The 12747-nt window shown below is 32.2% G+C and overlaps 1 protein-coding gene across 1 annotated transcript; it reads right to left on the reverse strand.

Annotated features, from left to right (window-relative positions):
• Nucleotides 1–3186: 3186 nt before the first annotated feature.
• LOC127119285 (protein trichome birefringence-like 2) lies at nucleotides 3187–7291 on the reverse strand. Its single transcript, XM_051049492.1, has 5 exons — nucleotides 6148–7291; nucleotides 4812–5004; nucleotides 4531–4721; nucleotides 4073–4231; nucleotides 3187–3781 (listed from the first exon to the last, which is right to left on the reverse strand). Exons 1-5 carry the CDS (start codon nucleotides 7188–7190, stop codon nucleotides 3439–3441), a joined length of 1929 nt encoding a protein of 642 aa, XP_050905449.1. The 5' UTR covers nucleotides 7191–7291; the 3' UTR covers nucleotides 3187–3438.
• Nucleotides 7292–12747: the final 5456 nt, after the last annotated feature.

Consider the following 12747-nt stretch of genomic DNA (forward strand, 5'->3'; position numbering starts at 1 on the left):
ATTAGAATATTATAAATAAAGGAAATTATTGTTAGAAAAGTTATTATATTAGTTAACTATTTTTTTATTAAAATATTGATTAATTTATTTGAAATGTGTAAATAGTAAAAAAAAATTGTCACCAAGTCTATTATTAGAGATCTTTGTGTTTTGTGTTTCATATAAAATTAGTTTTGACAAAATTGATTTTATAAAATTAATTTCGATTACAATTAACTTAAATGTAAATTGATATATATTTAAATAGATTTATGTAGAAGTGAATTTAATATTAAATTTGAGTAATTATATTTTAATTCAAATGTTATAAATTTTTAAAAATTAAAATATATAGTCAATTCTAATTTAGATGAACTAAATACGTCAAATTCAATTATAAATCACTCTAGTGTATCGAAAGAGGCCTATAGTTTGATATCAACGTTAAAAATCATTTTTTTATCAAATAAACTATTAAAAGAATTATTAGAAATTAAATGATAGGTATTTCATATCTAATTAAGAGTTATATTAAACATACTCAACAAGATATGAAATTATTGTTGGAAAAGAGGTGGGGATAGTGTTTGGGAGTGGATCCACTATGCAATAAAAGCCTCCAATTATCGAAGGTCAAGTATAAATGAAAAAAAGTAAAGTGTGGGAGCCAATGTTTAAAGTTTATATTGACTTTGATATATTTATTTATAACTTTTCTTGAATCAATACAAAATTTCAATCAGACATATTTCTATTGGAAAATTGGCATGATTCACTAAAATGCCTTTATGTACAAATTTATTATTTAGTTGAGGACTGCATATTGGCAAGGACAAAGATAGAGATCTCAAATTCAATATAAATATATAAAATGAGCTCATCTTATATATTGTAAAAAAAAATTAGATTATAAATAAGATGTATTCTTAAATTTTGTAAACAAAAACTTACAAATAATAATTTTATGAATTGAATCTTTATGATATAAGAGTATGTTTCTTACAAGATCTCGTACTCATATCATATTTAGAGAATACGCGAATTATTATATGGATTTTTCAAACTTTAAATACCGTCATAATTTTGTTAGTGATGTTATATTTGATATATTACGGTGGGTTAGAGTATCTATCAAGAAAGAGATGCATGTTAATTTTTTGCCTGACCCACATGAAGGAAAATTGACATTTAGGTCTGCAGATGTTCTGGTATATGAGCGGATGGAAGAAAAACATACATGTGTGAACTTGACAAACTTTCCCCACCGTTAGCACAAACACGACCCTCAAAATCGCGTCAAGTAAAGTGGTTAAACATGAGAAATCGTGTTCTAGGAACATATTTTCATACCATTTATCTTTGACACATTTGATTTTTTAATATTAGAAACAAAATAGATTTCTTACTTATGCATAGTAATATTGTATCTTCTAGTCAATAGATATAGTTTTTAGAAAGATTGATTTTATCATTTAAAAAGAGATAACGATGCAGCTTTATTTTACATGTGAAATGACATGAAAAGTTCTTTCGATAATTTTAATAATTTATGTGTTGATTTCAATTTAGTCTTTCATTAATAGACGGTAAAATTGATCTTTAAATTAGTCGGTCTTATGATCAAATATTGAAAAAGAATTATCAACTTATTATATTATAACAGAGTACTATTTATCAACTTTATTGATAAGATAATAAATTTATTTCTTGTTAAGTCGATGGAACCCTAGTAACAAACTTACAAACTTCTTTTATTATATTTATGTGTAAATCGGTTAGAAAGAAAATAAAACCGTAAAAGAAATTCAGTTAGGCTAGGTTAGGTTAGGTATGTTCTGGTTAATATTAGATTTTGAGATCAACAAAAGGTTAGGCCATTAGGTTAGAGATTAAGATTGAACCAATGAAAAAACGTCTTAATCCATTTGAATTATTTTAATGACAAAAACAGTAGTACTATTTTTCTTTTATGTTAGTGGCTATACATTGCAACTTTTGATGGTGTTAAATAGTCATATTGGATAAAGAAAAAGAATGATACATACACTCACCACTTTCTTATACTACTTCTCAACCATCACAAGTATTTAAAACAATGATCAGAGACACCAACTTCCCCACTACTTTTCTTTTGTGGAGCCCTTTAACCTCTAAACCAATCCATTATCAAAACTTTGAATCTTTGTTATTAGCAATGAAGTTTCTTTGTTGGCAAAAATCAATCCATGGTTCTTAAAAACAAATATGGAGTGAAGTGTGAGAGGGTTAATTAGTTGCTAATTACTACTAATTACATCATCCTTTACACTCTCCCTCCATTTTTACAAAAACAGTTTGCTTTGTGCTTTAGCTATTGGCTTCTCATATCAAAAAGGGATGTGCTTTTTTCTGAGTAGCAGAAGCAAATAATTAAGCATTTTTCTTCAAAGATCAGAAGCTTTGGTTATTGTATGGCAAACCGGCAAGTCACAAAAAGGCAATGGATTCCTTTTTGGAGTCTTAATGGCTATGTATCAATCACTCTATCTGTTATTATCATCTATGCAGACACTTCAGATTGAAGGTTGTCTGGTGTCTGACACGTGTGTTAGTTTACGGCGCAGTCGTCTGGTGTCTGTGCTTCGTAGATTATTATAGTTCTTCTTGTAGTAGAATGTAATAATAAACATAAAGATGGTGTTGTCTTCCTTTGAGAAGTTTCCAACTTTGTGATGTACTTCAAGTTCACTCAATTTGCAGCTGATCCTAGAGTCTGTTTCTTGTTTCAGTTTCTGCATGTAAGGTAGGTAACTGTTATCATTAATTCCTGTTTCTTTTCTTCTGTGTTGTTGTCCTTTTTTCTACATGAATGTATGCTTCTTTGTTTCTGTTATGAGTAATGTTTCATGTCCCACCAGTAATTTGGAGTCAGAAAATTTAGTAATGTTTTATCATATGATTCAGTGTAGTTAATATGAATAAGGTTGTTTTTTTCATCTTAAAGATACATTATTTGACCCAAGATTTCATATGAAGATGTCATGGTACAGAAAATTGCAGTAGTGGCCTAGTTAAAAATTGCCAACTATATTCCATCTTGCAAGTGTAGAGAAGAGAAAATGATGAGTAAAGATAGCGATAGAGACGACGTGAAAATGGATCGTCCGATTTTTGGTGATATTGTAAGAGTAGATGAGAGAATGATAGATAAAATATGAACGAATTAAATGCAGAGAATCAAATCAGGCCTTTGATCGACAGATTCTTTAGCTTTCATGGTAAATAATATTAAGACAAATATGTCTGCAACCAGATGAATACACAAAATACATATAAACTTGTCACTCTAACTATTCATCTGCACAGACCATAACTCAAGACACCCTTTAGTGGAAACCAAGGAATATACATGTGTTGAGTCTTGAACTCAATGTGTATAATGAACCAAAATCAACCAGAATCGTGGTACATGAAGATTTCTCAGGTTTTCCAATTGCCTTTACCATATTTTAAGAGAGATGCGTAGAGTAACTCGTTCCAGGTATCCGGTACTCCTGGTAAGCACCAATGACTACAATCTTGGTGTTGCTCTGCGGTGGCCCATTCTTCTTTGGTCTTGTATTCCATTCTGTATATTGAAGGATGAGCATCTTTTCTGTAATCTGTCATCCTACTTATGTTCATAAAAATCACTGGAGTTTTCATCTTTGGGATGATATAATCTAGAACCCTCATTTTCGGGGGATATTTCCGTAAATGATCTCCTTTATATATTGGCTCGGTTTCTTTGTGGCACTTTCCTCCTGAATTCCATTGGCCACCACTGATATAAAACCATGTCAGACAGTATTAGAATTCATTAAGACATACTATATGAATCAATCGCGAGCAATGTTCAGACATCTTGTTCTTCAAATAAAAGACGTGTGGATTAATAAAAGTAAAAACATTTGTAGAAGATCGACAAGTATGCACGACAAGTCTTAACTTTGAAACAAAATATAAATTTTGAGCTACAAAGTTACAATGGTTAATATTAGAGCCATATAAAGGAAGAAAACAATAGCAGGTCCAGATTCTATCAGGCTTCGGAAGCTATGTAAAAGACCCATACCTGAAATGGGTAACTGAGTATCCTCGGAAGAAAACATGTGTTCGATTTGGATCAATATTGTTGTCAATCCATCTAGCCCACGTGGTCAATGCCCTTTTATATGCATCCAGAACTTCGAGTCTTGGGTATACATGGTTGCCTTCTTGATAATAGTCTTCTCTGTAACATTACCAGATGACGACGAATGAGAATCACAAATGGTAAGCACTATGTGGCATTAATTTCTTGATTGGAAAAGAAATTTAGCGAAACAACTTAGCAAAAGTAAAACTATGATACTGTAAAGATATGATCATTTATAATCAGGGAATATGAATCTTAATATCATGTTAAAATTCTGTTGTTATTCATCTTCAAATAAGACCATTATCGCTAAAGATTTCAAGACCACTTTCAAGCATATAATCATAACAATGTGAAGGAAGTTTTACATAGATAGTGGTAGAAGACAGACTCACCCCTTAGATGTCTTTTCATGTGTCCACCAATGGCCTGTATTGAAGACTATGATCTCAGCATCATGATACCTGATAGTTTTCTCGTCCATCAAATCCAATCTTAATGTCTCAAAAGACCCATTAATGCCACTGAAAGTCGACTCTCGTACAATAAATGTTGAACTCACAAAATCTACTGAACAATTATAATCCTATAAATAACCACACAAAAAAAATCATTGAGATACCATTACAAGTTTAATACTCAGAAGAAAGATATCAAAGATGTCCTAGAAGCTTGCCTCAAATCTAAAAGAGTAGACACCTTTCTTCTTAAATCTCCTTTTTCCTGAAATTTCGTGAACACGTTTCTTGTCACTGATACTTTGACGTAGAATACACACCATGGACTCCCACATGTTCCTGTTCAGTGAATCCCCAACGAAAACCAATCTCTGTCCTCGCAACTTTTCCAGGAAATCAGTTGCATTCAAACTGAGGTGACATCAATAATTGATAAATATACAAGGATTACATTCATATATTCTATGGTTTAAAATGAAAGTCACAATTCACTGGTTTGCGTATAGTTGAAATGATTGTAAACCAACAGAGATTAAAACACAACCTACTGATCATTATTAACACTCCAAAAACAGAGTTTGTTTGAATTAGAGATGTTTAGAGATTGAAGGATAACTCTATTGCATATTTAATTCCTTTCCAAATGGGTTGTTAATGGAGGGGAATAGCATTTTTAATTTAAATTTTTGTTTACACTAACTCAAAAATTGTGCTACTTAATGTATGCAATTGTAAATAAAGATTCAATGTAAAGAAAGAAGCATTGTGGTCCTCCATAAGGTTACTCACTCTGAATTTATAACCTTAATGAACATAATGCATGATTCAGTCCTTAAAATTATTCAAACTTGCTTAACTTTCACCTTTTGTTATCTATTGTAGGGTGTAATAAGAAATGAATTTGTACTTTATGGACTGAAATATACAATCATTTCTAAGATGAGGTATATTTCTAGGGATCATAGTATCATTTAACTCCATTTGACACCTATATATAATAGTTTATCAGTCGTTTATTCCCTTGATAAAAATAAAATCCAAATGCATGAAACGTATCCCTTGTGCATATATAAATTGTGGGTTGACCCATACCCCACAGGGCCTTGGATCGGAAACCAAACTTTGATATCATGTTTAAATATGCTTAGATCTCATCCCACAAAAGCTAGCTCAAATGGTGAAATTGTCGTCACATATTTATACATTCGTCAGGCCAGAAACCTAAATAATACGAGACTTCAAACAAACTCCAAGATCACTAATACATACTAGTATTCAACACTATTCTATCACTTTGTCTCCAAAACTTTGAAACATATAACCTAAGCAAGACCAATTTATTATTTTGTATTCAGCAAAAATAGTTGACTAAGAAACCTCAAATTCCATTCTTCTTAAATTACTATTTTAATAATCATACACAATCTTCCTACATAAAAATATACACAACTTGCTATTCTACTATTATATATTTTCCTATAATAACAACATTAACATTACTAAGTTTAGAGTATTAAAAAAAAACTAATCAATCATTGATATATAGATACATACCTTGGAATGTCACACTTACTTGGCTTCCATTTCCACTTAACATAATCACTATCAGGCCTCCCATTAAGATGACAATCAAAATCCCTATCCACATATGGACAAGAACCCAAAGGATAATAAGGTTTCGATTCATCTCTCACCCAATTCCCATCAAATATATCACACTTTTCATCAATTCTCTCTATAGTTTTCTCCACCGCCACAGAAACACTCGAGTTTCCCTTTCCATCAATTCTGTCTATAGTTTTCTCCACCGACACAGAAGCAGTCGAGTTTCCCTTTCCATCAATTCTGTCTATAGTTTTCTCCACCGACACAGAAGCAGTCGAGTTTCCATTTCCATCAATTCTGTCTATAGTTTTCTCCACCGACACAGAAGCAGTCGAGTTTCCCTTTCCATCAATTCTCTCTGTAGTTTTCTCCACCGACACAGAAACACTCGAGTTTCCCTTTCCATCAATTTCACTTTTCCCAACAGACAAGTTTCCAGCTTTAGCAACCCTATCACGATCCAACAAATTTTCAGAAAAATTCCCCAAACGTGTTTCCCCAACAGACAAGTTTCCAGCTTTAGCAACCCTATCACGATCCAATAAATTTTCAGAATAATTCCCCAAACGTGTTTCCCCAACAGACAAGTTCCCAACTTTCGCAACCCTATCACGATCCGATAAACTTTCAGAAAAATTCCCCGAATTCGTTTTCCCATTCTGGAAACCCTTATCTGACACATTCACTTGACGAGTTACACTCTGTTGTTCTTCTTCTTCGTGAATCGTGTGAAGAGGAGTAACAGAAAGATTGGAATCGGAAGAGAATGTGGAAAACGGAAAATGCCATTTAGAGAATGAAGAAGAAGAGTTTCGATTCAATTGAGATCCTTGAATAAAAACTTGGAGTTTGGGAATTTTGAAAGACGAGTTAAAAAAGAGAAGAGTTAGAAAAACGAGAGAACCTAAAACACCTAATGTGAAACCAGATAATATTTTTGTTCTGTAAGAGAGAAAATGTTCAGAGATTGTTATTCTCTTGGTGCACTCCATTGAAGAAGAAGAAGAAGAAAAATTCAAAGAGCGTTTTTGGGATTTACACAGAAAGAGAAATTGTAGAAAACTAGAAATCAGTATTTAATTATGAGAGTTTTTCTTTTTTTCTTTTCCATGATTAGGATGTAATTAGCCCTTTAATTAATACATTTAACATCATTAACTTGATTATTATAAACATGTTTGGTACATTTATTGTTATAACTACACAATTATGTAAAATTTGAACGACAGTATATAACTGAATATATAAAATTGACATAGTAAGTACTCCTATAGTTAAATGGGAAAACTTTTTAACAAATTTATTGTTATAACTACATTTTTCAATGCTCGTAAATTTAGTACTATTGCAGTTTTGGTTCTAACATTTGAAATTAGTTTGTAATATAAAATTTAAAATTTTTACAAAGAAATTATTATGTGATTGAAATTTACTAAAGAAATGTGGATTTGTTTTCTTCATTTAAATTGAAATAGATGGATCGTTACCCTTGGATAATGCTAATTTATGTTTCAATAATGTTTATTTGTGTTTTAAAGGCAAAAAATATTATATTAGAAATTGTGTGATGAATTTAATATAAATTTATAATTAATAATTTTATTGTTTTTTTAATAAAAAAAATTATTTGTGAATTTTTTACCTTCTTACCCATAATTTTTTAATTAAATAAATTGAGTTATACTAATTTGTGCTGAAGAGAGACGTTGCATGAATATAGTTACATCATTATCAATTTTGTCATTTTGTTGTGTTTAAACTACCAACAAAATAGGTCGGAATAAAAACGTCATTTGAATAGTGGTTAGTTATAGTTTTTTACAAAACTAATAAAATAAAAATAAATAAATAAATAAAACTAAAAAGAGAATTTAACTATTTATACTCTTTAACTTATAACGATATAGGTTAATGAGATTATATTGTTGTTGTTTTTAACCATAAGAACCAATTATATATTGTTGAATGTATCTATAAACATGTTAATTGCATTGATATTGGCCCTTTTAGGCCAATTTGGTTTTTTTTAAATTGATTGTCCGGTCAAATTGTGGGTTTGGACATCAGTATCTCTAGAGATGAAAATAATAGAGCCCATTTTCAATTGATTTAGAGTATTATGAATGACTCTCACTTGAAAATTTGTATGTTCTATCGTTTTTCCCGTCCCGCCGTCATCCATCATATTCTTGCAATTCGTTCGGATTTGCAAGTTGTTTATCTTCGTGATTTTTGTCACTCTCAGAGCATTGACTATCACATAGGCTTCCACATCCATTACTTTGTTCTAAAATGACAAGAAAATATATAAGTGAAGGTTAATTTTTGAATTCAGAAATAGACAATACTTGTGAAATATTGCAATAGACCGTTTGTATTTTGAATTCGAAAAGAGTTAACACTTTGAATCAAAGAGTGTTTGGCTTCTTCAATGAGGATTGTAGCCATAGTTGAGTCACTCATACTAGTGGGGAGTATAAGAGATGTTGGTAGAAAAGATCTTTAAAAAAAGTCAATGTTTATTCCCTGAGTATAGTGTCATCATTGCACCAAACATCATTGAGAAGATGAAGGTCATGGACTTTATTTCTCTTCTGGCTAATTTTCGTCTTGGTTTGGAAAACTTTGGTGTTACAATCTTGCGCAGGGATATCATCATACTCCTGTTGAAAATCTTGTTGGAGATAAATTAGTCTTGTCGAAACTATTCTCTCCAGCGTCGAATACCCCTAAGTCTTTTCTTAATGTTATGCTTTTGTTTGCTGATATTGCAAAATGTTTCCTCATTAAAAAGGATAGAATCATGTTGCACATTTTGGAGACACGTTATAATGTCATATGAGGATTTCCCCTAAGCAGTCTTGACTATATTGGAGTATTCCGGGAGAGAGATCTAAGTTGTCTTAAACCTAAAAGGAGGCGGATTGTGGTCTTCGAGAGGAAGGTCACACATAAGCCATGCGCCAAACAACGTCAAACAGTGCCCTATCCAGCTTGCAGTAGACCATTCAATTACTAATACAAGGCAGATTCCAAGTGAAATTCCCATTTGTCATGTCTACTTCAATTAAATTACATTTATCAATGACATTAATCAAAGTAGTTGTCCTATAATGATTAAAATTACCTCCTTTTTATTCACTTAGATGAATGATGTCGTTAAAGTCTTCCATCAGCATCCAAGGACCATCAACAGTGTTCCTCATGACAATGGGGTGGAGCCACAATGATAAGTGTACATGGGACTAGCATAAATTCCAATTACATAATAAGTGGAAGGTCCCAATGATAGCTTGATAGTAATTGTAACCATAAAAACATCATGCACGACAATTATAATGTTACTATTATTCTGCTTTAACACCCAATTGCCATCGGATTGACCACGCACATCAATATAGTGAACACTCACATATCCAGCCTTGTCCTATAAGTATTTAATCTTATGAAAACCAATGTGTGTTTCCATAACGATTAAAAATGTTTGAGAGTGTTTTCTAATCAACTACATCATGTGTATTTTAGCCTTATTATTATAGCCTCCCCAAAATTCTTGGTCTCACACTTTTGTAACTTTTACTTGCAATGCGATCACATTTCTAACAAGAACTAAACATATTTATGTTACTAATGCAATGTAGAATCAAATATCACACACTACAAGGGCATACTTCCTCTTAAGAATTGAACTTGCACGTGAATGTTTTAGCTTACTTAAGAACTCAAACATGTCATGAAGAACAACCAACAAGTTCATGATTCCTCTAACTCTAATCAAATGAAATTAAGTCCACATCATAGGTTAGGCAAGGAAATGAACATCAAATAGAACATGCCAACCAAAATAATTTTTAAAAGACAATTAGCATCAAAAAATTCAAAGTGGAGAATTCTAAATAATTTAAAATCGTTACTTATAAAACAAAAGATGTTCAAAAGGTTGTAATTGAAGCAACAAAGATTAAAGGGTTAATACCTATTCTCCCCCTGTCATATGAGCCATTTTTCGAAAAAAAGTTTGATGAAATCCCCAAATATTTGAAGATTATCTCACTTTTGACCTTCGTCGGGCCAACTCATCCAAAAAGCTGATGTGACACTGTTTTTTTTTATAGTTTTTCCATTTAATATAATCTCCACATGTGTATTTCAATGTGTAAGATGACACAAATGCGCCCAAGTAAAAAACAAAACCTTTAGAGAGTTGAGAATGTGTGAATCCTCATGTAACGAAAAAAAAAACTAACTTTACATCCCTTCTCTCTCGTCTTCATCGTTCATCCTTATCCATCATTGAAACACATTGAAGCATTCAATGAACAACATCTTTCATGTGCTATATGTTTGCAGGGGTCCTGTAGTGCGACAAAAATGTATGATTATAATAGCTTAATTGAATTTTTAGTGGTCCCAATGCATGGTTCAATAACTTTTAGTTTTTCAAATTTAGGATCTTCAATGTGTGGGTAAATCGTTGTTGTTTCCTTAAACTGTGAACGTTAAACTTCTTAGTCGTATTTTAAATTATGGGTATATTTGTAATTACATAAGGAGTTATTCAATGTGATATTTCACCATGGGGGAAACTTTGTTCATGATAAGCACATGTTTTACAGAGGATGGAGTGAAACAATTGTATAAGGGAAAGATTCTGATAATTACAGTTTTTTGAGGTAGTTAGCTTAGTTAAAGACTGGGGTTATGATGAAGTTAGACTTTGGAGAAAGATACTAGGACTTGATGAAGGGTTTATTCATTTCATTGATGATGTACAAGTTGAATAGATTGCTAATCACAACCTTGATAGTAACGTTGATGGGCATATATGGGTAGAACATGGTGTTGAAGACATGCTAAGCAAGGTGTTTGAGCAAAGAACAATATCCTAATGCATTTAAGAGAAAGGTAATTAATCATGCTTCTTAAGTACTATTCTAATTCTAATTTACAAAATGTTGATGTTTGACATAAATGTTTGCAATATCATTATGTGTAGAGGTAAACACCAAGGACCAAGGCCTCTTCAACTGCTGCTGAAACTGAAGGGGTGTCTAAGACAGATGCTTCTGAAAGTGTGCATGGAATAAATGATTCATATTTAGATGCACTACTTGAAGAGATAATGGCAGCTATTGAAGACCAAACTAATGTTGCATAAATTCAGCAGGCACAATCTCAAGTGTGTAATCCCATACCCGATGTTGCACAAATTGAGCAGGCACAATCTCAAGTGTGCAATCCCACACCTAATGTTGCACAAACTTAGAAGACACAAGCATAAGAATTTGACAAAGCATTTCCCCAAGTAGTTGACAAAGCAGTTGAGAAGAAGAAATAGGTTGCCCAGTTGAGATGAAGAAACAAGTTGCCAAAGCAATTGAGAAGAAGAAAAAAGTTGATGAGAAGAATACACAGGAACCTAAGAGGAGTAGTGATAGGTTGAAATTTGTTTGGAGATTTAAAAATAATGTTGGGTTTGGTTCAACTTCAGCTGCACGATTGGTAGTTGACGAGGAACCTTCCGTGAAGAAAATGAGGTCATGGGAGGAAATTTCAAGGAGAATGACTCAGTAGTTCTTATTATTAGGTAGTTTGTATTTTAATCTAAGAAACGTCTATTTTTGTAACTTATATGTTATGCACAATGTAGTACCCCCAAATTTTCCCTCCTTTTTGCTTCTCATCTAACATATAACTTGAGACCCACCTATGCTCATTCGTGCCTCATTCATAGCCACAATTCATTCATGATTAATACATGTTAACAAGCATCATAGACTCAAGATTATGGGTTGTGGCCTGAAGATTTTGGTACTGCTCGTCATGTGGAGAAACCTTGATTGCTGGAGACCTTGATTCTTGCACCTTGGCGTTCATTTGTGCATCCCAACCCTAGTCCTTGTTTTGTTATGATTGGTCTAAGGCATGCTTACATCTCATTACATGTTGTCACTTCATCCATTGGCTATCTTGGTCGTCATCTGGTCCAGGTTTCATCCATTGGTCCCTTTGTGGGTCAAGGTTCATTTAAAACCATTTGGTCCAAGGATTCATTGTTGGTTTGGTCCAATCTTTTCATAATCATTGAGGTTCCTTCATTCATTCATTTGTTTTCAATTAGTTGCTTTGGAAAATGGTCATATAAATTCACATTTTTTGCATTGTTTCATTATAACATTCATTTTAATTAGGGATTACATTGCATTATGTTGAAAAATTACAAAGAATTACATCATTTTTGCACAGGTTGACTTTTTGGTCAACTAGTTGACCAAAGTCAAGTCACCATTCTGCAATCCATAAGTCCTAAGTTCTTTGGTTCTTAAACCATAACATGACCACTACATAAACCATGTTACAGGTTCATTTTTCAATCACCTAAGGCGTGGACATAGAAACCATATTGCAAATCCAAATAACCATACACAAGTCCACAATTCAATTTTCCATCCTTCTTCACCTTTTAAAATCATATTTCGGGTCAATGCACCATTCAACCACTATTCAATTTCCAACTTCAAACCAAAATTGAATCCCTTTCGCTTCCAA

The sequence above is a fragment of the Lathyrus oleraceus genome, chromosome 2 (genome assembly GCF_024323335.1).
Source record: "Lathyrus oleraceus cultivar Zhongwan6 chromosome 2, CAAS_Psat_ZW6_1.0, whole genome shotgun sequence".
Lineage (NCBI taxonomy): Eukaryota > Viridiplantae > Streptophyta > Magnoliopsida > Fabales > Fabaceae > Lathyrus > Lathyrus oleraceus.